Genomic DNA, 27,093 nt, shown 5'->3' on the forward strand with positions numbered 1-27,093 from the left:
CCCCTGCCGAGGCCATCAGTTACTCCATCAGCTACTCCATTATACCAGTGGCATACTTTTCAATCCCTACATTCTTATTCTCCCCACAACAGATGGTGGGCTTTCCTCAAATGCACAACAATCTAGTCACTTCCTGGTAAAAGTCCATCAATGACTTCATCTGCCTTAGAGATAAAGATCAAACCTGTTGACAAGGCAGCAACCCTTCTGGATCATGTTCTTGATGGCCGCCACTCTTGCCCCATCTTCTGAAAGCTCCTGCTTGCCTCACACACTCCAGTCACACTGGGATCCCTGCAGCCCCAAACATGGTGCTCCCTTCCAGGCTTTTACTTCTGTATGCCCTTCCATATAAAGCATTCTCTCCTTGCTCACCTATATAACTTTTTCTCAGTCTTCATGTCTAAGGTAGACCTCACATTGTTTTAGACCCACACTCCAGTGTGAACCATGGCAAGGCCAGGTCCAGTGTCTCTTCCGTGTGTCCCCCACTGCACCCATGCTGACACCATCACGTATCTTGTCATACCAAACTGTGATGCTGCACTAAATTCCCATTTACCCATACAGGGCCAAGTACAAAGACCGACCCGACCGTGTCATGGAATCTGATTTCTTGGTTGACTCCTCATTGGTATGGTGGTTAAATCTTATTGGGTCCTACAGGAAATGAAATCAAGCCAATTGCAAAGACCTCTTTGGTAAGCTGCTTTTAAGTAAAAGATGAAGCTATCATATCCTGCTAGGGTAGAGTTCTCAAGACTGCGATTTGTGACCTATAAGTGGGAAACAAAATCAATATAGTGGGTCATGACCAACTTTTTAAAAAGCATGGAATAGAAGAGAATACATACATATTAAGGGTATCTTTTTTATGTGTGAAATTTTTGTTTCAGCTATTTTAATGCATATGTATGTGTGTACTGGGCCATAATGTAAAACTTATCTCTTGCTGGGGATTAGTCACTGAAGTTGAAAAATACTATTCTAGATAATGCCTGGTTGATTATTCCTGCGGCGACATACAAACAGTGGAACTGCTTCAGGGCAACATACAGCGATCTTAACGGTGTCATGTTATACAGGCTATATACTGTAATGTTCTGTCTTCAAATGTCCCATAATTTTCATTAACATTTCAGAAATATCTTACAAATCTTTTTTTTTTTCATTTTGTGCTAGCAAGTTATTCTGAAGGGAAACAAATTTTTTTTTTTACCAGCTATATTGAGTCTTTAGCATTTGTTTAGAGGTGCAGAGATTTCCCCTAGAGCAACTCCACAGATGGGGGGACTCTCACCTTTCCTGGTCAGCTTATAAGAGGATTCCTAGTAGGAGGGCTGTACCCACTTACCTGGGTATGGTCCACAGAGCTCTGAACCCATTAGGTGCTCAATAAAGGTTAGTTTGTTGAATGAATGTGTATGTGAAATGATTTTGCTCTTTACAGAAATATGGGTCCCCAACTTGCTATCTGATGTTACACACTCCTCCATCCACCCAAGTCATGGTGGCAGGGGTGAGGCATTATGGCATATGCATACTCTACCTTCCCGAGGAGAAGGAAAGAGATCAACATAATTATTATTCTATGGTTGTGGAGTTCTATAAGCCACTAGACCTTCCAGGAAGGCCTACATGTTTTAGTTTGAATTCCAACTGAATTTGTCTTAACTAGGTATCTTCATTACATAGAGCATTTCTCTTCTCTGCAAAATCGAAATATGATAAAAAATGCCATTTACGTTTCCCTATGTGTACCACCATACATGGATTGATAAGGGTTGAGAGGACTCTGAGACCTTGTCCTGGGCATGGGAGGAAGGATCACAGCAATCCATTGGAAACATTTTGCTATGGGCAGAGAAGGGAAGTAAGGAGGTGCGTGTGCCCTGGTATTTGCCATTCCCCAGGGAGGACCTTATGGATGATCTAAGAGAGGTATTCTTTTCTATATATCAATTATACAGGAATTCATCTCATTATAAAAGTAATGCACACATATAGTCATTCAAAATTTTAAAACACTTAGAAAAAATGATTTATAAGTTCTTTACTCAAAGACAATATACACCATGTTTGTGTTTAGCTTCCCAATATTCATCCATGTTTATACTTTAAAAATGCTTGAACATATAGTATATAATAGACTTTTCTATACCCCCCCAAAACACACACACATCATGTGCCCTTTCCTAGTCTATAAATACTTTCCAGAATTTTAGAGGGGACCATAAATCCTACCGGAATTCTAGATCATAATGGATGTAACTAATTCCCAGCTGTTAGACAGTTGGGTGGTTGCCAAATTTTCATTTTTTTTTTTACAAACATTTTCATAAGCACTTCTATAGCTGAGTCTTTGTGCCCATTCACAGTGATATACTTAGAAGGAGGGGTTTAATTTTTACTCTGAAAATACCATGGTTATCTCCCTTTGCACATTTATTTACCATATAATGTCCATTAAAGAAGACCACTAGGATTCAAGGGAAAAAAATTACCCTGTTTTGATCTTAGCCTTGACAAAGGGATATTCATAAAGCAATAGAAGTCTAGAGGAAGAAAGGTAGGGCACTCCTAGCAGCTTGGTTACCTGATCGGCCTTTCCAGATTCCCTCCGATCCTGCCAGCCTGTCCCCAAACCCAGGGAGAACCATGGCATATTCCTGTGCTTGGTTTTCTTATCTTAAAAATGAGAGTGTTGGGCTTAACTCCTTTTATCCACACCAAACCTTGGAATGTACACTGTATAGCATGAAGGTCACATTTGCCCCATCCTAGAACCCCAAGGTAAATAAACTCAATCAGTTTGGAAAAATTTAAAGGGTACAAAGTTTCCAATTGTGAGGCACTGTAAGAATGCCTTTGTCCCAGCTGGCAGCCCCATAAATGAAGCATTTCATGAGCTGCCCAGGGTTTGCTTAATGAGGGAGCCACATTACACCATCAAATGCTTTTCCCATTGGGGCCATCACTTTCTCCTTCTTATGCCGCTGAGAATTCAGTGTCACACAAAAACAGAGTTTATATAAATGAAAACTTTGTGGTATCCAGAGAGTGGATAGGTCTAAATTCAGAGCTAAATTTACAGGTTTAAAGATTCTCTTTGCTGATAGTTATTAAATTTCATTGGGAAAAAAAAGGCAAGCTCAAAAATTGGGACAAATTCGCAGGTATTGACTCACCTGATCGTAAGCATCCAATTCATTATGGAGGAAATAAAGAGAGCATACATACCCAACAAACGAAGGAGGAGGAACAAGACTCCCAGGGCATAAGACTTGAGTTCAGGGCTGACTGTCCTACGTGCAAAGAGATGAAGAAAGAAAGGAAAAGATTATCGCTCCACTTTAATTAACAGACCCGAGTCATCCACTGCTGTCCATCAGAGCCATTCTTTAAAATTAATGGCTTTTTTTTGGCTTTGTCTGCCCAAAGTCTGAAAAATAAGTGCAGTGACAAGGTAAGTTTGGGAACTTAACAGCGTTCTTTAATAACACATGTCATTAGAAGGAACACATGCAAATGTCTTTATTTAAAGACATTTTGCTTTTGCCAAGATAGGAAACCATCTTAAGTTGGTAGGATATATGTATTGGGGAAGTATCAACTGGGAAGATAATTTCTCTCATGCTTCACCAACAGCCAGACTCACCAACAATCTTGTTGTTCTCAGGTTATTTTGTGAAGTCAACCAGATGAGCATGGTTTGACACCCCTGATGGAACAACTTGCAAAATAATCCATTCATCTATAACCAGTTTTAGTGCCTTTTTAATGGGAAAAGTACCTTCAGATGGTCATAGTTCTTTGTTTTGAACTGACTCAATCACCCTAGCTTTGGTTTATCTAGAACAATCCATTTGAATGATTGTCTTGCACATTTTCTAGAATACTCTCCGACTATAACTTTTTCTGGGATAAGTCTGACAGTACAGGAGGTTTGGGAATGACCAATTCCAAATAGATGGGCCTCACAGCTGATCACATCTCTTTTGAAATGTCTCTTACTCTTGTAATTGGTGTTAATTTAATGTTTGTCTCTCTCCTTGAATCCAGGGATGATTTGTCTTGTTCATTATGAGTGCCACGACAATGTGTTGAGTAATATATAAGTGGGTAGATGGGTGGGCACATGTCTCCCACTCAGGACCCAGTCTGGCCTCATCTCTGGTGGGGTGGTGAGGGAATGTGAAGGGAGATGTATTTGACCAACTACATGCACACACGCTCAGATCATCCTGGACATTGCTGGCAGAGAAACTTCCCCTTGTGCCATTCCCATCATGAGTCCCTAGGGGAGATGGGGAGGTAAACACATAACTATGAGCCTTGGAAGGACTTGGCTAGGCCTAGCTCCTTTCCAGTGTGGCCGAGCCTTTGGAAACATCAGGAGCATTTCAATATGGCTTGAAAGACTAGAAGGACCCATGCAACATAGGGAAGACCTAGGCCATCAATTCTGTAGAAAATAAATGTTAGAAACAAAGTTATCAATAGGATATCTAAGTCTACTAGGATATCTAGAACCTAGGATACATAACCCGACTCTTGACTTAGTAGCTAAAATTATATTTTACATGACCCCAGAGGTCATTCATCTCACCATCCAATGCCATCCATCCAATGACCTACAACCTGTTTGAGGCTCAGGTGGGCATGTCTTTTCTTTAGCTTCTTGGTAGGCTGGGCCAAAGGACACCATCAAACCAAAAGGAACATGGATGTAGTTTTTACAATCTTTGCCCTATTTCTAAGATTATTAGTGAAAAGTAAAAATGTGTTATTCTTGGGGAATGCCCATTTCTTCTCAATGGGGAAACCACTGTCTGGTTGATCAAGCCAGATGCCTGAAAAACGTCAATGATGAGATCAGTGTTTCTGGATAGAAATACAGCTAGTTCTCTTTAGAATGTGCCGTGTTAGAAAATCCAAGTTCTTCGGAGCTATCATCAGCTACATGGCTCCAGTTTTTGTACATTCACTTGACGGTATTGACTTGAAAGACACGTAAATAAAGACAAATTCTCCTTTTCAAGAAAACGTGCTGGCATAATGAGCTAGAAGATTTATCACTCAAAATTTGATTTCCTTTCAGTTCTCATGTCACTAGGAATCAAATGAGCAAGGTGCTAAGATCCCCCTTCATGTCCTCTTGGGGAGCTGGTTCCCATGGGGGGAGTCATCGTTCTCAGATCTAGTTATGGAGAAATGGAAGGTTCCAGTCTGAATGTTATTGAAAGTTCCTGGCAAGGCCAGAGATGGGGTCTTAAGTCTATAATTTATGAGCTGATGACCTTGAGAATACTGCTTAACCCCCTCAGAGCCTCCACTTCCCTATCTGTAAAAGTGGAATGCTAATAAGGATGTAAACACATAATTAAAACAGGAGCCCAGTGCTGGGTCCAAAGCGGGGCACAGCAGAGGTTACCTTTTATCTTCGCCTGTGGATGATCTGAGTACTGCCGTTGTGTGCGTTAGAGTGGAGCCATCACTCTGGGACGGGGCAAGGGCTGTGGCTTAGACTGTGCCCTCGTGCCTGCCTGGAACATCTATGATGGCAAAGTGGACTAGAATAGTGACAGAATAAGGTGCTACCCCGATCATCTTGATGGGCACAACATGCGAGCCTATGCCTCCAACAGGCCCTAGCAGAGCAGGGGCTTATGGGGTAGCCGAGGTCCAGCCTAGATCACGGAGGCCATTGGCTGCTAATCTAGTCAAAGGAATCAAATGTTTCCTGAAAATCTCCAAGAGCTGTTTATCAAGCTGAGACTTGGAAGTGAATAAGATCTCAGCTTTCTGTATTTGCCAGTCTCCAGCAGTGAGCTGGCTTTTTGTATAGAAGTCATGGGGAGAGAAGAAAGTAGACTAGTCACTGCTAATGGTCACGAAGGTCATTTTTCCTGTACCTTCGTGGTGCCTTTTGTTTGTGACCAACACAATATAACTTCATGGGAATTTCTAATAATGAAACATAAGTTACCCATAACACAGCCACCCGAAACCCATACCTAGGATCTGATGGTTTTGTCCGTATGCATATTACACATAATCAACCTCCGTAGGTAATTTAAGTGCAATAGTTCAACCCATAAATACTTTTCATTCTTATGAATTTTCATTATCCCATTGAGCTATGGTACAGTACTATAATTTAATTCATTATTCCAATTCAGGTTTTTCTGCTATTACAGTTAACATTGTAATAAAAATCTGTCTGCACTGAGCTCCTTTTTGGGTAGAGAAGTATTTTCCTAAGTGGTGAGACATAGGGTTGCCTCATAAAAAATCTGAACATTTTTATGACTCTTGATTCACAATGCTATATTGCTTCTTTGAAAGGAGCAATAGGCTTTTCAATGCCACCAGCAGTATGCAATCTGACCAGTTTTGCTACAGCCTTGCAACCACTGGGGGTGAATATTTAACACTGATTTCTCAAGTTTAGTAAGTATAAAATAGCATTGTGTTATTGTTGCCTTAATGCTTCTGCACATTAACAAGGTTTTACTAATGACCTCCTTGAGAACAAACGCACTTTGTAGAAACACGCCTCCTCAGGAATTCATAACAGAGATCAGGAAATGCGGTAGGCATGGGGAGGAGAGAGGAGCTTGGATAAAGCAGGTGGGGACGTGTACTGGCACAGGTCACATTCAAGCATTGCACTCCCCTTTGTATTTCTAGCTCCTTGGAGTGAACTAGCAACATCCGAGTAAAGTGGGTCTGTGTTTGGTGTTACTTCCTCTGGTTCAACACAGACACTGGGTTACAGAGGGTTCCACTTTTAGGTTCTTCACACAAATCTAGGTAACTTCACAAATGTACAAGTATTTAGAATATGACCCCATAGTTCATCTCTGAGGCACCTCACCTGCCCTCAGAACAGGTCCCGAGAGACAGGGAGCCACAGCCTATGGGTGCTTTCTCTAACCATCTATTTGTATAGGAGTAATCACCACTGGCATACACATGGCCTCAGTGGGACCCACACCACTGCAAGAGGCCAGCAGGACCAATGATGTCATCACTCCCAGGTCCCAATTCAGAAACAAATCTGAGGGGAAAATGTGGCTGATCAGTGGCTGGACAGGGGCTGAACTTGGGGACCTACCTAGTCCAATGCCACTTACGTTTTATTCCAACAATGCTGCTTTCCATAAAAATCAATGCAGGATCAGAGTTCCTTTCAAAATCCCCCGCACAGTCCATTCTTGGGAGGATCTGAAAGTGTATCATCTCCCTTGGGCCATGCTTTCTGGTCTTGTGTGAGAGCCCTGTCAAATGTAACTAATTCCTATCAGCCTGGGGAACCTGGCTCGAAAGACTCACGCAGGACCTGAAGTTCTGGCCTCCCGAGGCGGCAGATGTGCATGAAGTGGGCAGAGGCAGGGCAAGAGGCAAGCCTGGCTCGCTAGTCCCTGGTCTGAGCTCACCTGATAAGGATGATGACCGAGGGTGTCTGCGCCATCGCCCCAATCATACTGCAGACACACATCACACACAGGAAGGTGAGGAAGGCCTCTTGGCACCCAGGACTGGGGCATTTTCCAGGAACCACAGTCGTGTTCTCGGGTGGGACGGTCGTGAGGCACGCACAGCCGGTGAGATTCTGAAATGCAAGTGTTCAACCCTTTTAACCGGGGGCATCTCCGGTTTCCGAACCCAAAGCCATCCATCAGCTGGAGCTGTCACAGCCTAATTATGCATTCTGTGGCATTCCATTAATTAGGTCTGAATAAACGAGTTAGCTTTTTAAGGAAGTTGCAAAACACATGCAAATACAGGAATATTTACAGGGAGGAGAGCCCCAGCCCCATCTCCTGTGTATTTCATTTCCACGTTCCAGAATCCCTCAATAAGCTGTACCATAGACAAATGTGTCCCCCCCCCCCGCCCAATACAATTAGAGAGGAAGCTGTGCCTCCATAGTATGATAAAACATTGCCAAATTAATGTTATAATTACTTGCCAATTTGTCCTCTCTTTTATGCAGTGATAATTACAATGAAGTGTATTAAAAGAAGTAAATCAGGTAACCTGCATATTGTTGCTGGTTCGGTGCCCAGTGTGGCACTTGGAACAAAGGACGTGCATTGTCATGCATGTAGTTGCTGCTCTTGTGGGCCACTGGAGGGGGCAGCTTAATAGGACCATTCTCATGTGGCAGGGTAAGCAAAGAGGGCTAAGAGATGCCAGGAGCTTGCAGCACATCGCACACAGGCAGGGAGCTAAAGCCCAAACCAGACACATTTATTAACACTTGATCCAAGGAGGGGGGAAAGAAAGGGACTGCGTTCCATTTGATCTTGTGGGTGGATTCTTGCCCAGCTGCCCCTGCTCCCGGGCGCGGTCCAATCCTCCCTTCATCATCAGAGGAATTTCTGATGGTAAAGGGAGGAGCAGCGGCTGGGAGAGGCAGTGCCAAGCGAGCGCCAAGCCAATTAAGGTTCGATAATAATAGTGCAGAGGCCTTTAATGAATACAATCATAAATGATTCATTGCTTTTCTTCTCGAGACTGCTCGGCTTTCAGAGCACATGCCAAGGAAAATCCTCCTGAGGGTCAAACAAATCCCCTTTGGCTTTCACATTCTTCTGCTTGTCCTCATTCCTCTCCATCCTCCTGTCCCTTCTTTTCTCTTCCCACAGAACAGGGCATAGGTAGGGGTTTTTCTCAGCCCAGCAAACCGTATGGGATGCTTTCAGGGGTGTCCTAAAGCCCTTAGGTACCTTCCTACCCCCTCAGAGTCACCCGGTGTGGCTGTGCCCTGCACAGGGGCCTTTATCCACAGGGCAGAGGTGAGAGGTGTGGGCAGACATGGTATGGGGCTGGACTTCCTTAGCTCTGTGTCCAGAGCAGGTGCCTCTGTTTAAATGGACTGGTTATAGCACCTTGTGACCTATACTGTAATTCCCCAGAGGTGCCGAGGCCGTGTCCCTCTGCCCCTCCCCATACATCCCTGCCTGGGTGCTTCCTAAAACTTCTGTAAAACCCTCTCCTTCTTTGAGGCTTCCCTTCACTGAGCCAGAATCCCCACTGGCCCTGAGCCAGGTCCTTCTGCGGGCCCTCAGGAGCCCAGAACCCCCCACCCCTGCCATGTGGACATACTCCACACCCCACACCCCACTGCTGGAGACCTCGTGGCTCCCGGCATGAGGACCAAGTCTTAGGCATACTCTCCTGAGCATTTCAGGGCACTCAGATACAGCAGGTGAAGTTTAGCAGATGATTTTAGAATGCATATGTGAATGAATCTTCCCCCGTGTTTAGCAGGAGGCAGGACTTCTCCCCACCTAGGACTTAAAATGTCACCTTCTCTCTACTCAGGGGAGGAAAAGTGTTACCCCCTCTCTTCAGAACTCAACTTCACAGCCAAACTTTGCTGTCTACACTCGCCACCTCCATCTCATCCACCGAGCTCCCACTCATTCCAGTTGGCTCCTGTCCTCACATGCAGGATCCAGATGGTGCTAAGCGCTCCGGGGACCTCCATATCCTGACTCCATCACCCACTTTTCTCTTACTAGAGCCCTTGGGACACGTGCCCATGAACCACTCCCCTCTGTGGCTTCCACAGGCCATAATCCTCCCAGACCCACATCATTCCTACTGCCTCAAGGCTCTGAGCATGTTGCCATCTCCACGCTGAACCCAGGAACAAATGTCCCGACCTGGATTCTGCACTGTCAGCTTGGCACTATTTCCCGTCTATGATGGGAACTACTTCCCTAGAATTCCCTTTTCTGCAGGGCTGAGAGCTGTTCTCAGGGAGGGCAGGGTGGGGGTGGGGGACGGCACGGATGAGATTTAGAAGGCAGAGGTGAAGCAGAGGCTACTACTGTCAGAAGGCCAGACACAGGGATGATACCCATGGAAATGCCAAGAAGGTGCCGGCTGGCCCTAGCATCCGTGTGTACACGGCCCCCCTTGTTTCCGCCTGCCCTGCTGACAACAGAGGCCCCGTAGCCACCTCTACTGATGTGGCTATATGCCCACTGACCTAGTCAGCACCCTGGTCAGTACCGTCTTAGGCTTTTCCCACAAACCCCCACATTCCCACCAGTGCCAGTGCTTCTGGGGATGGAGTAACCATCCTCCACGCCTTCATCTCACTCCTCCCAGATTTTAATTCTCCAACTCCTCTGTGTTCACATTAACTCTAACTCCCACACTAAACTCTTTATTTCTAACATAACTGTGGGTGCTGTTTTCCTGACGGATGCACGTTCCCCTTTCCCACCCCCCTTTCCCTCTGCATCTCTTGCCTGAGAAGTGGCATCCTATTAACTTTCTGGAAACTTTCTGATAATTCCGGACCCCGCCCCTGACTTGAGTGTGAGGCAAGTGAGGCCAGACATCACTGTGGTTTTGCTAATTTATCCTCAGCTCTAGAGGAGAGGGCTTGGCTCATGACAGGGAGTCAACAGCTATTCATCGAATAAATAAATAGATCTCAAGTCCTATTCATTTCATCATCTCCTAAATCCTTCTAAACCCTCAAATCCTTGTCTCTGATTCCTGTAGTAAGCTATAAGAAAAGAGAGATCCAGGTCTGTGGGGCTAAGAACCACAGATATAAATGAGAAACAGGCCTCTCAGGGATAGCTATGGTCTTGCTTCATCAAGCATCCTAGGAACTGAGCTCTGACTTACATAGCCTCTTAGGAATGTGATGTGAGTACTGGAACTGAGTGATCAGGCCAGGACCCTATGAATGAACCATGTGATTGCTAAGCTTTATTTAGTTTAAAAAGTAATCTGTAGTTGGGACCTATGCTCAGTCTTAGATCTTTGCCCAATACCTAGACTAGGGCTCAAATGCATGATATTTACCATAAAAGGAAAGTACCTGGCTCCTCTCTGTTCTGAGAAGTAGAAAACCCCTTCTGAAATGAACCTACTCCAAATTAGGTCTCTGCTCTTGGCCCCAGAGAATGGATCAAAATGAGATATCTTTCTCTTAGACTGTCTGACACAGTGACTACACAGCCCTGTATGGTCTGGGGGAGAGACAGGGAATGTGACCATGAAGCCAATGTCCTGGGAATGCAGTGAGTGGACAGCAGAGTTGAGCCACCATGGGATCTGTCTGCAGCCAAGACAAAGGGAAGGTGACAGCACACAAAGCCAAGGAGAGGGAAGGGACAAAAACAGGCCAAGAGCAGCTTCAGGGCTCTGGGCAGAAATGAGGCATTTGTAATTTGTAATTAATAATGAGGGTCATTATTAATGCCAGAAAAGCAGAAGTGAGAAATGCAAGCAGTAAGATGTCAGCTTGCTGGTGCCAAGAGGAGAAGCTGGAAATGGGGTGGGGGGTCTCTCCCAGAGGTTCTAGGCAAACCTGTATTTATTTATTCAGATTTAATTTATTTGAGAAGAGCTGTGGAAGAGGCTAGGGAGGAGATAAGCCAGAGGGTCTGAGCAGGGGCCTGGATGCGGTCTCCTTTCTGGGCAGGTGACCCAGTCTGACATGAAACCAGGAACCGCTGGGTAGTCACACAGTCTGGGAGGCAGCTGGGACTTTCCTACGATCCTTCCAAGAGGGAATCTAAGGGAACATGCTAAGCCTGTGGTCATATGACAAGAGATGGGGAACATCCTTCATTTGGGCTCAGGTGACACAAGAAATGGACCTGGATGTCATGCTAAAGGAGGTGTGGGGACTCTGGTAGCAAAGGCAGCTGTTTGGGAAGAAACTTCCAACCACATTCATATATGGTGGGAAGAACCACGGATGAGGACCACACAGTATTATCTTTTCCAAAATTGCAAAAGATGACTTTCCACCTATGGGGTTTCACAGACTATCACCCTAAATAAAAAGGAAGTGGAGGGACAGCCCTTCTGCTGATACTACCCGGACAGCTGCATGGGAACTCCTAAACTTGCAAAAGCTCCAAGCAGCAGGAAGCTTAGAAATACAGAGCTAACCTGGGTGTGAAAGAACAATTCACTTTACTGAACAGATGACAGAGGCTGGGATCCTAATTCTCACCCTGTTGGTATACAACAGTACCATCTGGCCAATCCAAAAAAAGCAGATGGGTCTCAGAAACCACCTGTAGATGGTCATGGCCTGAATGAAGTGGTACACCCAAAGCTGCTCTCTTTGGCAGTCCCCAATACATTTAACTATTAATAAAGTACACTGGGCTCCAGGAGGTTGGTTTTACCATTCCTGATCTGGCAAATGCCCACGTTTTCATCCTGTTTCAAAGGGATGTCTTCCAAGTTCACCATTCTGTGGGAGGGAATGAGGTCTCTGCTGCCTCCATGAGAGCTGGATTCTCTGTCTGGGGTCACATATTGACACGGAAGAAGGGGGTCGGGGTGGGGGAAGAGGGACAGGGTCTGGCTTTACGGGAAGTAAGTTCATCCTGATTTATCATGTTGATAATCAGATAGCCACTGTGCTCACAGAGGAGCTGGCCTGGCGAGGTTTTGGGACCAGTGCTGACCCAGAGGACAGAGCAGGACTGACTGGTAAACTCTAACAAGAACCCATCCTATAGACAGACTTGCCTGGGCACAACATGACATACGTACAAGAGCCACAATGCTGCTTGCAAGACCCAAAGTTTTGCAGCAATCTGAACGCCCATGATGCAGACTGGTTACATGGGCTCCAACAGATCCACACAACGGAAGATTACGTAGCTATAAAAAAGGTAGGAGCGTGTTCCTGACATTTATATTGATAGGAAAAGAACAACATAAATTACTACCAATGAAAGCCGCATGAACAAAGCACAGAATAAGAAAGACCTTGCAGATGCATTAAACTCCAGTCGGAATATACAAGAAACTTAAAAACAGTAATTACTCTACTTGGCGGAGTGGTGGGTGGAACAGTAGGTGAAAAGAAAACACAGGTGGAGAGTTCCCACTTCTTTTTTTGCTTTTTTTTTATACTTTTTGATTTCTGAACAACACAAATATTTCATCTATTAAAAAAATGAAGAACTGCAGAAATTACAAAATAAAGAAGAAATCAATGAAGAGTAGCGTAGCCACTGGAAATCATACTCCTATTCTACATTCAGTCATTAATTTAGACTGAGAAATGTTTCTATTCACATATAATGATGGGGATAAATAATTATAATAAAGCTGGAGACCACGAAAATAGAAAAATTACTCTTTACAATCTTGGATTAATTTTCTATTGACAAAGGAAATTGTAAGCATGCTATTTTGACAGCTCCTATTACAAGGGAAAAAAATACTTTTCAGCAAGGTTTCAAAAATACTGGCAAATGAACTTGTTCGTGTTTGGGTCTTCTTCCCCCAACATGTAATACTGGTGTCTCAATTTCTATGAGTCATACAAATAAAACTGATTCCTAGGTTGAAAGAGGACTTTTCCAAGTGGATGGCATGGGGGTCAATGAGGTTATGTGCGTGGAAAGCCTGCAGTACGGAAAGGCAGACATTCTGGAATATTCTTTTCTGCTTTTCTTTCTGTAATGTATTCAGAAATACTGAATACTGTTACTAGGCAGAAATGACAATTTCCATTAGAAGCCGGGCCCTAGACCTGTAGTTTGCTGCCTGTGAGACCCCTGACCCCTTATGCGTGACATCCTAATAAGGGGATGACAGATTGGGACCTCCTCCTTCTAGTGGCAACGTGCTCCTATGCATCCTAGACACCTACAGATTCTCTCATTATTCAGGAAAGTTCCTCCGACGCTCTCCCGTCATTCATTACTGTCCTTTTGTAGCTCAGAATCTCTTCACTGTATCAGCCCAACCCAAGCTGGTATTTTTAGGTAAAGACCTCAGAGCTCACGTGCCTCAAGGCAAAGGGGATATTGAAAACCTGCAAGAGGAAACACACTCTCATGTTCCCTTTCAGGGTCACGGGCTGAAGGGTAACAGCCAGGGAGAAACATTCTGGGATGAAAGCAAGACCTCCATCCACCTTTCGCTCCCATAACCTGTAATGCAGGAGCCAGACCACATCCAGGCAGAGCTTTAATTATCTCCTGCAGAGGGGGAGGAAAGGGCTGGTCTTTGGGGAGTAGCAAGGACCAGTGTTTTGCTCCAGCTGCCTCGGGTAGGAGGTGTGGGCACAACGCAGAGGAGGAAGGATGTAGCTGATGCAGGGTGATGAGTATCAGGCCCCTATGCTTCTCCCTCTTCCATTTGGAACCTGTCCTCAGAGCACAAAGTCCAAGCCTCAATGCACACACAGTCCACACTGGACTGTCCTTCCGTGTCTCTCTGCCGCCACATACACACCCATCCTTCACCAGAAGGCCCCCTCCCCACTGCTCCTCCTTCTCTGGGGGAAGACACCCACACACTTCCCTTCCAGCCGCACCTGCCCTGAATTAATTCCCGAATCCCTCATGGTTCACTGATCTCTCCATGTGCCTGCTTCTTTCTCTTAGAATGTAACCATCTATCCTTCAATGGCGGGTTTATTTCTTTTTTTTTTTTTTAAGATTTTATTTATTTATGATAGACATAGAGAGAGAGAGGCAGAGACACAGGCAGAGGGAGAAGCAGGCTCCATGCAGGGAGCCCGACGTGGGACTCGATCCCGGGACTCCAGGATCGCGCCCTGGGCCAAAGGCAGGCACGAAACCACTGAGCCACCCAGGGATCCCCGGTTTATTTCTTTTTGATAAAAAAGTTTTCTCCTCATTGAAAAAGCAATGCATGTTCACTTTGGACAATTTAGTAATATGTGGAAAATTTGAGAGAAACACATAAAAATTAATTTTTCAATCCCTAGCCAGAGGTAATGTTCTGTGAACAGCTGGCTATATATCTCTGGTATAGATCTTTCCATGTAGAGATATACAAATATTTAGATTTTTTCCTTTTTTTTTTTTTTTACTAAAAGGGATCATAATCTGTATATCGTTTTATAATATGCTCTTTCTGCTTAATAGGCTAGCTGTCGCTTGTGGGTGTTCCTTTTGTACCCAATTCTATTAATACGTTACATCTCATCTCATAGTAAACATGAGCTCCTACCTTTCCAGCCCTCTATCTCTAATGCCTAGTCCAGGGCCTGAGATATATTAGATGTTCGGGGTTATAGTGCCCTAATTGGGCTTGATTTCAGAATATTTACGTCTTCTGACCAACCATTGCCTGAATGAGTATAGACTTTTTAATCTGTTCTGGCTCTATAAGAGAGCTTGCAAACTCCAAGCCTTTGAGGGCAAGATAGGAAACAGATAAGAAAACTGGCCCAGGTCTAAGGGATGGCCAGGTGTGGGGACTGTGCCTACAGAAGATCAAATGTCTTGTCTGTAGGTTTGACCATCTCTCAGCTCCAGCCAACTGCTGCCCTGGGGGGGGGGGGTGCCAGGATCAGGTCAGTTCTTGTCCGAGTTTTATAGAGAGGCCAGGAATCCAGATTTGTGTATGAAATGCACAGACTGTTTAAACCTTGGTTCAGGCCACAGTAAGCACACGTGAAGGGCAGAGGGGGTAACAAGCAGTTAGTTTCTTCTGTAATATGCTGATGTGGCCTCTCCAGTCTCTAGCATGGTTTCTTCAGTGCTTGGACACATAAAGGTGGAAAGGAAAGGACACTGAAGGCTCGGTGCTCAGTGTCAGCTCAGACACCATTTCTAGAAAGGTACAATTTTAGGAACCTATCCCTCCTCCTAGAGCAGAGGTTCTCGACCATGGGGGATTCTGCAGAACCCAAGCAGAGCCTATGGAAACATCTGGAGGCACTGCTGGTTTTGCAAATGTGCAAGGGTAACTATTGGCATCTACTAGTGGGTAGAGCCTAGGGATATTGCTGAATATCCTACAGTCCCCACCACAAAGACATAGCCTTCAAATATCAGCAGTGCTGAGGTGGAGACACTCTGGAGGGGAACAGTGGTTCTCAACCTCTGCTACACACAAACACACTTGCGGGGGAGAAGTGGGCTTTAAAAAGTTATGGATCGTACTCCATAACAAAGAAATCAGAGTATCTAAGGATGAGGCTCATATTTTAAAAGTTCTCAAGCAATTCTAACACTGCCTGCATGAGATCCAGGAGAGTAAACAACAAATTTCCTGCATGCATCTATCATAGGCCCCCCAGCCCTCCGCAGAACCAACTCAGAGCTCTGCTCTAACAGGTGCTCGACACACATCTGGCTGCCTGTGTGGGGAGATAGATTAGTGGCCCATGATTAGTCCCCTACAAACTTTGGTGCTGGATTTAGATGGACTTTCAACGTTCTATTGGTAGCTGATACAAGCCTTTCTTTTCTTTTTTCTTTTTACTCAATTATTCAGTACATCAAAAGGCTACAACTTCCAGCAGTCAGCAGCATACCAACATGCTTTCCATTGGAATAATTACTTCTGAGAGTGAAAGGTACAGAAACAATCTGGACAACATACTCATGCCAAAGGAAGCTTACAAAATTAATTCACAATCTTTTTTGTCACCCCTCCTTGGTCATATGCAATGAGGAGAATTAGAAATTGTATATTAAACGCAATCCTGGAAACTTTCATTGCTATCACTCAAGGAGATGGGAAATAGGGAAAAACAAAACAAAACAAAACCCAAACCAGAGCAGCAAGGCAAGTCTAATAGCAGGAAACCACTCACACTAACCAGATTTCCCTATAACCAGAATTATTTGATGGGCAACTCACATTTAATCAAGTCAGGGGCAATTTTCACAGGTTCTGACAGAAGCTGTGAATGGGTGAGAGATGAACAGGGACTGGAGCTTTAGTACTGAAATCTCCACCATCAACTAACCTACCTGCCAACTGCTATTCAAGGGAATGATATTCTCACCCGTGGCTCCCTGGGTCAGCACGGGGGCCTCCAGCCAGGTGCTCAGGACACCTGGGGCCTTTATCCAGAGCCATGACACTGAACACTGGAAATGCAAGGGTTCACAGGATAACCCCATCCCTGGACACTGGAGCCTAAGGAGGCAGATGCAGGAGTAAACAAGCTGTTTGAATGGGGGTAGAGGTAGAAGGGACAGACTGCCAGACAGAGCAGGTGCTGGAGGACTCTATAGGGCAGGGCACTAATGCAGCCCTAGAAGAAGTGATGACCTGGGAGGAGGCTTCTTAGCTGCAGGTAAAGAATTATTATGCATCTGAAGGACTTGACTGAGGACTCTCCTGCTAAAAACAGCAGCACGTGCAAAGGCCCAGAGATAACGGACAGCTGGGTATGTTGCAAAACCCCAGGAATTTCAACACAGCAAGTCATTCGTCAACAGGTGGGAGGAGTGGGGAGGTTGAGGCTGGAGAGGCAGCAGGGCCAGTCTGTGAAGGCAGAGGGTCCTGACTACATGGAGTACAACGAAGAGGTTTTTTCAAGGAAAGAAAAGATGAGAATCGCAAAGAGGTAAGTCGCAGGGTCAGAGGAAGACATGAGGTTGGTGTCAGACAGACAGACAGACAGACAGACCTCCATGTCAATTCCAGTGCCACCAGGTTCTGCATGGCCTGGGGCATGTGACTAGTCTGTAATCGGGGCATAAAAATCACACCTCCTTCCTCAGGTTGCTGTAAGGATCAGCAAGAGAAGCAGCACAGAGCTGGGCGAGCAGGTGGAGGAGTGGCTTCATTCACGCCTGGAGAGCCTGAGGACTCCAGCAGCCAGTGAAGGGAAGTATAAGAAGGGAAAGAGGGAAGATGGACGAGGAAGCCTTTGGTTCCTGGAAAAGGTTTTGTGGGAGCACGGAGACAAGAAGGAGAGTAGGAACGAAGGAGGGAGAGAATGCACCAGGAATATATCCCACCATTTGGCATTTTCTCAAGATCCTGCAGCAGAGATATAAAAGACTGAAACTGCTTTCTGCTCATTTTTGGACGGTGGCCTGAGATTTCTTTGATTCTAGGCCAAGCTGTCACGGGCTGTGAGTGACGTGTGGAAGGCCTGTTGCCTGGCCCAAAAGGGCTGTTGAAAAAGTTTGCTGTTGTGAGCTTTAGGATTACAGCTGCTCTTAAGGCTAGATTGTCACAAGGGCCCCTTTGCACAATACATACGGCTCTGAGTTCCCAAATCCTTCACATTCACCTGCTGGACGCCAGGGCAGGGAGAAATGTTACCCCCACCAGCCGTGGGCCCAGGTCTGTCTCCATCTCTGACTTGTAATCACAGGAGGAGAACCTCTCTGCTTTGCAGACAACATGAGGCCTCAGTAATGTGAAGAAAAGGCAGGTGTCTGGAGGAGAAAGGATATGTCCAGAGGGAAGCAGAGAAGCTCACTATCCAATAATTGCATTCCACAGCTTGCTGTTTCAGCAGCTGGAAGCAGTAATGGGCCTGGTTAGGCTCTTATTCAATAAGACTCTTGCACATGAAAGACCAAGGGAAATGCAACTTTTAAGACATTTTTTTGGGGGGGTCAGAGAAGGCTCTGGAATAGAGACTTGTTTGGTCTCAGGACACCAGTTTATAGAGTCCATTTACTTCTTAAAACAGGACAATAACCAAACATGATTTATAGAACTTTTTTGATATTAAAATGTTAATAAAGTGGCTGTCATGAAAACAAATAGCTTATATTTTTATTTTAACCATTTGCAAGGCCTCATCTCTTTTTTAAAATTCATTTCCATTCACATAAAGAAATTGCTTTATCATCTAATTGAAAAAAAAATCAGATTCTCTCTCCCCCCCCTCCCCACTCAAGGTGATTTATTTTCTCTATGGAAAAAATGTTAATAAATGGCCAGGAATCTAAATGTTAAAAGCAAAGAAAAATGAAATCTTTGGAGATGAAAATAAGTGATCGATTTTTCTTCTTTCAGAGAAATTGCTGCTCCCAAAAGACACAGAATATGAGGAGAAATAAGTAATTACAACTCTAAATTCCTTTAAAGCAGCCACTCAGCCCTCTTCTTGTCTTTCACTTCACCTAGACATTCCTAGACATTTCTGGACAACTTCTGGATGCCAGCCCTCACTTAGGAAACTCACAGATCAGAGCAAATGACAAATACTTTTAGCAGATCACTGCAGTGAACTGAGCGTGCAGCCTCCAGCAGAGATAGGTGCTAAGAACCACAGAAGCAAGAACACCAAAGAGGAAGAAGAGAAGGGATGGCCTCACAGAGAAAGGGGAATTTGAGGGTATGGACAGGTGAGGAGGAGTGTCCAAATGGAGGAAGAATGAAAAGACACCTGTTGTGTGGGGGAAGGTGGATACCACAAACCAAAAGGGAGTAGAGCTGAAGAGATTGCATGAGGACAGATGTGTCCTGAAGACACATACAAAGCCAGGTCAATGCCTAGCTCTTATCCTGCAGGTGACAGGGTAGCACCAGAAGGAGTCATCGGCAGTTACAGAAATCATTAGAAGATGGTCCAGAAGGGGGCGGTCCTGAGCTGTGAGGCCAATTAGGCAACTGCTGCACAAGTGCCAAGCAAGACACCAGGAGAGCTCGCACCAGGGCCCTGATGTTGGATGCAGAAGGCAGGCAGGTGTGAGAGACACCTGGAAGGTGGGATCAGCATGGCTTGATGACCAGTCCCTTAGGGTCAGATTTTCAAGCAGAGAACAGGGAAAACTGCAGGCTGACAGCCAACTGGACAATTCACACTGAGGAGGAAAAACAAAACCCAAAAAAACTCAAAACCAAAACAAAACAAAGTTTAGTGGGGAGTGGAAAAAGGTGGAAGGTATTTAGTTGGGAATAAAAAGGTAAAAGGAACTGAGTAAGGAAGGGGTTAAATTAGTGTCGATAGTCTCAGGCTTGGAGGAAGTGTCTGCTAAATGGTTCTCCAGCTTTTCTTTACACACTTCTGTTGATGGGGAGCTCATTACCTGTAGAGTCAGGCTATTTCACTGATACACTTTGTGAGTGCCCTGAAATACAATCTTTATCTCTGCCTCCATAATGTACAGCTTCCTTTGACATTTTTATTTTTAGTTGCTCAATGACACCCTTTGGAAACCTATTTGATTTAGCAGGAAGGTCTGAATGACCTGGGAGTCCTCCCATCCCGCTGACAGAGGATGCTCCACTGGAGCGTGGAGGAGACTGAAAAAAAGTCACAGTGCAGGCACACAAAGTATAGAACACATGTTGTCGCCCACCACTGCCCCTGACCACAGGTTTTAAGCTACTTTGGCTGCCTGAGTCCCTGGTCCCATCTCATCCCGTTAGAAAATCACCAATACCGTGCTGTTGCAGCCAGCAAAGCAGGCGGACAGGTAGGTGATGCCATCTGCCCCACACACTGGAGTGAAGGAATCGGTTTGGCATTCACAGTTTTTATTGCAGGGCGAGTAGGGGTCCAGGGCCGAGCCAGGTGCTGAGCTGGAAGAGAGAGGAAACACGGAATCCATCAGAGGAAGGTCAACTTCTGTTGGATCTCTCCAGGGACAGCCTTCTGCCCTCTGCTAAAATGAGGCACCTGGTACCCCTTCCTCCTCCTCCTCCTCCTCCTCCTCCGATCTTACCCCTCCCTGTCCTGAAAGGACCAGCCCAGCACCGCCACTGAGAGCCGTGCACAACGGTGGAAGGCTGCGAGCTTCCGAGCTTCCTCTGCCCAGAAGAAGAAGAAGCCTCTTCTTGATCAGCTCAGAGCCACCTCCACGGCAAGGCTGCTCATGATCACTGCAGCCTCAGCCCGTTCCCCCCTCCCTGACCCAACACCACTGCCATCGGGCACAGCCCAACACTGACTTCTCCCTCCTTGGGTCAGTTCTCGTCTGTCTCATTCCTCCCTAGCAGGCAGTGAGCTTTGTGATGCTCAACACACCACTACCACTACACTGGCTTCGATAACTCTCGTCTGTCTGATTGATTCAACTTCCTGAGAAAAATAACTCCAGTTATTTTAAATTTCCTTTTGTGCCATTAAAGGCACAATTACCTAGAGCTCGCAGACTGCAAAGGGGAAGAGGATGGAGTGGGTGTTTTCAGCTCTGTAAGAGAGGAAGTGTCATTTCCAGCCTCCCAGGGTTCGGACCACTTCATAGTAATGATGATCTAACAATTTATGTGCCAGCACCGTTGATGGTACCTCGGATATTATTTTACTTATTTTCCAAGTGACCCCAGGGGGTTGATAGAGAAGGAAACTGAGGCAAAGCCAGGCTGAGATCCCACCCAAATATATGTAATTCGTACATGGCAAAGCGAGGGAGGAGGGGGTGAGGTTTGGAGCTCTACCAATTTGGGCAGAGCTGGCAGTTGGATTGTAGGCTCTGAACTGTTTTTTTTTTTTTCTTTTTCCCATGAAGAAGAACCTCATTATCGTAAGACCCTGTGCTTTGAACCACTACAAGTTTACTACTTGAGAACTGGCACAGTAAGGCTGGCGGTCTCTCTCTCCAAATGCTGTTATTTATGGCATGCACAAAGCAGAAGGTGCCACATTTGGGAGAGGGAGGAATGGGGGTGGGATGCAGTGGGGGGCAGAAGAGGCCACAGTGCTAGTACAGGGGATGGAGGGGCACACAGTGGCTGGGCTGTGCGTGGATTTACAGACAACTGCCTCTGCCTATGTTCTCCTATTCAGCTCGCTTGATCTTGTCAGGTGGCAGATAAGCCCAGCTCTCCTGTATCTTCTGGATACAGACTACAGGAGAAAACCTGATGGCCTGCCTGGAGGAGGAAACTGGCATGAGGAGGAACTGGTATCCCACAGGTCGATTCTGCTGCAGCCCTGATGCTCCAGGACTGATCCCCAAACAGCTTCAGAGTCTCACACAGAAAAAGGGACAGCTGTTCCTGCTCCGTACATAAACGCTCTCCATAATTCCCACTGGGGGCAATTCTGATTGGACTCTAGATCAAAGCCTTGAGATAATAACTAGAAAAAAAGTGTCCCACAAGAACCAACTTTCTTTCCTTCTCCTTCTTTTCCCCTTTTATTCCCCACCCTCTGTCCCCTCCCATACTTATCAATACCTACTATGGGTGAGACCCTATAATTACTGTGGGAGCCTAATGGTAGCTTCTGATATTTTCTGGAATGGGTGAAATCAATTCTGTCTTTCATTTAGAGCTGAAGTTTAAAGGGTGCCTGGGTGGCTCAGTTGGTTGAATGTCTGACCCTTGATTTCAGCTCAGGTCCTGATCTTAGGGTCATGAGATTGAACATGAATCAGGTCAGCATTGGGCGTGGAGTCTGCTTAAGATTCTCTCTCTCCCTCTGCTTCTTCCCATACTTCGCTCTCTCCCCGTCTCAAAAAAGAAAAAAAAAAAGCTGAATTTTAAAATAAAATTCATCTGTATTATTTATCTTCAATTATTCCTAAAGCCAAATGCCAAAAATGGTAATAGGAGTACTGTGAGGAGTGAATGTGATGGTCTCCCCTGGCACGCTTCTGGCTCCTGTTGAGCGGAATCATCTGTGCTCTCCACCCAAAAGGTCCATGGTGATTCTTCAACCCTGAGAGGACAATGTGAAGGCATCATTGAACCCTCCACTCATGGTCACTAGGGACAAAGCTGGCTCCATTACCCTACCATGAAGAAAGAGTCCAGGCACCCCTGGGCAGGCAGGCGTGGAAAACGGCTATTTCTGGGACTTACGTGTTTCCATAGGGAACAGTAACCCCAGCCACAGGGCCCGTGTCACAGCCCAGGAAGAGGAAGGAGACGTAGCAAGCTGTGGACACCAGGTTGACGAGCATGGCCATCCGAATGGCCCCGAGGGCAGAAAGACTGAGCTTCTTCACCAGGAGACCACCCAAGAAGATCCCCAGACAGGCACATGGGATTGCAGTCATCCCTGGGAGAAAAACAGAGGGGGCGGGGACTGTTAGCAGGGAAAGAGGGGCCAGTCGGCGCTGACGGAGGGGTGCCAGGCTGGGGGCCGAGCCCTGCGCAGACCAAACTCCCAGTGACACCACTGCAATGGTACATCCCCCACGCTGCCCCCAAGTCTCCATGAGGGGCCTTACTTCTGCCCTTGGGGAACTCACAGAAAACTGGGGGACACAGACATGGAAACATTCAGCTATTAGGAGTCCAAGTACATATATCTATCTTGCTAAGTAAGGGATCCTCATGGGAAAGACACAGCTGGTGTTGGGAATGACCCAAAAGACAAAGAAGGACAGATTGGGAACATGCACGTGCGTTTTAGGGAAGTCATGATTGGGGAGCACTGACGTGCCATCGGTGCATTTTAGAGGTGATGTGGGAAAAGGGATTCAAGATCACTTGGGGATTTTCTCTCCTTTCCTCATTAGCCAAGGAGGGCTTCATTGAAAGGATCTGGTGGCTGTTTAAGCAAAGGTCCCAGAGCTCACCAGCCTGTGGACATGGTGTTTTAAACAGCTCCCAGAACTCTTGGGAAGTAGCATCAATCAAATCAATGTGTTTTGTAGCTCTTGGTGAGTAATTGGCCTAAAAAAATTTCCCCTCTCTTACAAACAGAGCTATCTGCAAGGCAGCAGGACCATAAACCTGTTATTTCTGACTCTCAGAGACTTGTGGAATTTCAGAAGGACCAAATGGTGCTAGGGTTCCAATCTCCTATTTGGCTTTGCTCTGTCCTGATTCGCTTCATCTAAAACTCAGCTTTAAATTACCGTGCGTCATTTATCCACCGGGTAGACTGTGCATGGCCAATTTCCCAGTCTAGGCTGTCTCCTCCTTGCCAATCAACAGACCTCTAGGTCAATCGACTACATCAACCAGCTGGTATGTGCTAAGGGAATGCAAATTAATTTTAATATTAGGGGAAGAAAAACATAATCAGGAAGGCTGAGCTCTGCAAGAAAATAGCACAAGTCACATTTAAATAAAAACGTATGATATCTCTGCATTATTTGATGCTCTTGGAATACCTATGCTTGGTTTTCTCTGGTTCTTGGTATAGGAATGACCTTTGTGATCTAGCCCCCATGTGCCCCTCTCTGCTCACCCCACCCCCCCGGCCCACAGCTCCTCCTTTTTCTCTCTGGGACAGGCCAAATCCATTCAGATCCCCAGGTTTTGCACCTGCTGCTCCCTCTCCTGGGACATTCTTCTACTGTGTCTCTACTTGGCTGGCTCTGTACCCCCTTCAGAGATGCCTTTCCCAGACCATGCTATCTAGAGTGGTCCTATACCCCACCCAGGTGCTCCCTATCATTCCTCACCCCGTTTTATTATCTTCATGGCTCTCTCCCTGCTATCTGCAGCTGCCTTATTCGTATTTGGACTTTTGGTTTCCTGTCCGCTCTCCTCCCTCCTGACGTGCAGCTTCCCTGAGCATAAGAAGCTTTTCTATCCCATTCAGTCCAGCACGGTTCCCTGTGCCTGGCACGGGGTGGGCACTCCAGGCTTCTTTTTGGGGTGAATGAAATGGCGAGCAGGTTGGACCTGTGTGAATGAACACTGGTGAGGACGGGCCCACGCCCAGAGAGCAAGCCTGGGCTTGGTTTCGTTTCCTAGCAGAGGAGGCTGTGGGGAGCGTCACCTGGTGAGGATGGTAACTATGGCAATAACAGGCTTTCAGCGCTTTTTCTCCCAACCGTCATCAGGCCGCTCTCTTCCTCCCTGATGTGTGTGCAGCCTTGGCATTCAGTTATCAGAACTTCCCCGCAACTCCATCCTCATTACGTTAACCTATGCAGATTGAGTCCTTTTTATCTTCACGCATAAATCCATGCCATCAGTGCCTTAATCATCTACATTGCTCCTCTCCGGACTCTGCCCCATTTGCTGATGACTCCCAGGGGGGCCCAGGGCTCTGCACTGATGCCCCAGCCTGCAGGGAGCAGGGGCTGAGCACCTTCTGATCCCATTACCTGTCTTTGTTTTGTTTTTGTTTTTGTTGTTTTTTAACTATTAACAAGACTTTATTTTTTAATTCTACAGCTAGTGCAGATGGATTATTTAATCCTTTTACTCTCCATTGCCAAAATAACAAAGCTGGAATTAGCTGATGGTAAAAGCTCTCTATGTTTATCACCTCATCTCTTTTTTTTCCATTACCTGTCTTTGTGCCCTGAGTGCCCAGTGTCAGCCCCCATTGCAGGCAGCACTCTAGGGAGCATGCTGATTTGAGTGAGGCCCCAAGCAGGACACAAGAAGAGGCCATGCATGCTGCCAGCGTGGACTGTCGGACAGATGGTTGGACACAGGAGCCAGCAGGTGGCTTCTCTGCATGGCAGGAGAAGGTACCCCCCTGCCAAGCACTAGACTGAGTTGCTGGGAAAGAAACAGGTGAAGAGGGGGAGAGTGTTTTTTTGACCTTCTGCCCTGAAGACTATTGATTTGTTTGTCGATAGAAACTGTCCTGAAAAAGAACAGCCCCAACATCGAAGCAACTGTGCAAATGTAATGAGAACATAAGAACAGAAGCTACAGAAGTGAGGAAATGGAGAAACTCGGGCTGCTGGAGGGCAAAACCAGAGACATCCCAAAAATAACAAAGAAGTTATGACTTTAATTATAAAGAGACCCACTTTACCCTACCTCTGTCAGACAGGTACTGGAAAGCTGCCTGAATTTTGCTAATACTTCTTACAAGTGACAAGTAACAAAAAAGTGGATGGCAAAGTGTTATCTGTTAAAAAAGAAAAAAATCAGGTTCGTGGTAGGCTAGCCATTCCCAAGGAGACACTATGATCCAGGTGCGTCATTGTAGCAGGCTTTCATTTTTTTTTTTTTTAATTGATATACATTATGTCCTGGGAAGTGCACAAAGCTTAAGGAAACACCAGATTCCTTGCATCCATATATACCCCTATCACCACCACTCAGATCAAGTTTGGCACATTCCCAGAGGCCCAGGAAGGGTCTCTGGTGGCTGCCGCCTCCCCTTCTCTGGACAATAGTTCTCCCATCATCATAGTCTTTATCACTTTAACTAAGCTTTCCTTCTTTAAACTCATAAATCTGTACACTTTTGTGCTTGACGTCTTTCAGCTCTATCAGATTCATCCACATTGAGGCAGGTACGAAAATGCTTCCTTTCTCCTGCTGGGTGATAGCACTATGTGAACATTCTATAATTTATTTATTCCTTCTCCTGTCGACAGACATCTGGGCTGTATCCCGTTGGGGCCATCATGCACCAGGCTGCTCTGAATGCAGTTATATATGCGTATCTAAAGGAGTGGACTTAAACATTCATTTCTGTTGAGTCCATGCCCTGAAGTGGGATGGATGGATCCCCGTAACAGGTGCGCTGCCCAAGAGCTGTCCAAAGTGCTCACACCATCGGGAACTCCCAGCAGTGGTGCCTGAGACTTCCAGTTGCTCCACACCCTCACCAACATTTGGTGCTATCAGTTCGGTGGATGCACAGTGGTATCTCAGTGTGGTTTTAATATGTGTCCTCCTTATGATGGGTTGGTACCTTTGCATTTGCTAATTGGCCATTAGGCAAAGAGACAGGAAGTGCTGAAGGAGATCATTGCTCTCAGCAGGTGATCTACCCCTACATACCAGAGAAGGTAATTCATGGGGCTGGAGCTCTCTCTCAGATGCAGAGCCATACTAGCTGCATCTCAGTGGCCAGACTCACGTCTCTCTCCTCTTCACTGGCAAGACCTATGCATGAGCTCTTCTGTCGAGGGCTGTCCATCCACAACCTCTCTCTTTCCTGTAAATCCCTTTCTGTTGGCTCTTCCCCCCCAACCCCACTGCCTTAGCAACCTCCTCATGTTTCCTAGCAACGCACCAACTCTCCCCCAGTTCCCCTCCAGGGACACACACCACCCACCTGCCATGGTCCCCTCCGGTACTCTATGGCTGAGCTTCGAGGAAAGTCCTGCAGCCGCAGACTACTCCTTCCCTCTTGGGGGCTGCTCTCCACACAGAGTATGGGCTCCCCACCACCATGTCTCAGACATAGCTCTGACACAGGCTGAAGGACATCCTGGTGGTTGCAGGCAATGGAGACGCTGTTGTCCTCATCATGTGTGTGCGCTGCTGCCTGCTTCCTCCTTGGAATCATCCTTGACTCCCATGACCTGTGGGATTCTTTCTGACTTCGCCTTGGACTGCTGTGTTTCCTCACGGTTGGGACTTTATTCTTCTTTTCCAATTCACTTTCTTACTGCGGAACTTCCACTCCACGTCCCTGACTACCCTCAGATTACACCGATGCAACCGAACTTCTATTCCCCAGCAGGGTCTCCTTCCTGAGCTCCCATCAAGTACAGGACCCCACAGGGACACACC

At 46.1% G+C, this 27,093-nt stretch overlaps 1 protein-coding gene across 2 annotated transcripts in view; it reads right to left on the minus strand.

Annotated features, from left to right (window-relative positions):
• The window catches only part of SLCO3A1 (solute carrier organic anion transporter family member 3A1), a 303,202-nt gene that overhangs the window by 24,565 nt on the left and 251,544 nt on the right, over positions 1 to 27,093 (minus strand). For both annotated transcript variants that reach the window (XM_072798748.1, XM_072798744.1), the window contains exons 6-9: positions 22,504 to 22,702; positions 20,139 to 20,277; positions 7,443 to 7,618; positions 3,241 to 3,305 (exon numbers count right to left, since the gene is read on the minus strand). In XM_072798748.1, coding sequence (XP_072654849.1) covers positions 3,241 to 3,305; positions 7,443 to 7,618; positions 20,139 to 20,277; positions 22,504 to 22,702 — 579 coding nt within the window. The remainder of the gene's footprint in view (positions 1 to 3,240; positions 3,306 to 7,442; positions 7,619 to 20,138; positions 20,278 to 22,503; positions 22,703 to 27,093) is intronic.

Source organism: Canis lupus, chromosome 2 (assembly GCF_048164855.1).
Source record: "Canis lupus baileyi chromosome 2, mCanLup2.hap1, whole genome shotgun sequence".
Taxonomy (NCBI): domain Eukaryota; kingdom Metazoa; phylum Chordata; class Mammalia; order Carnivora; family Canidae; genus Canis; species Canis lupus.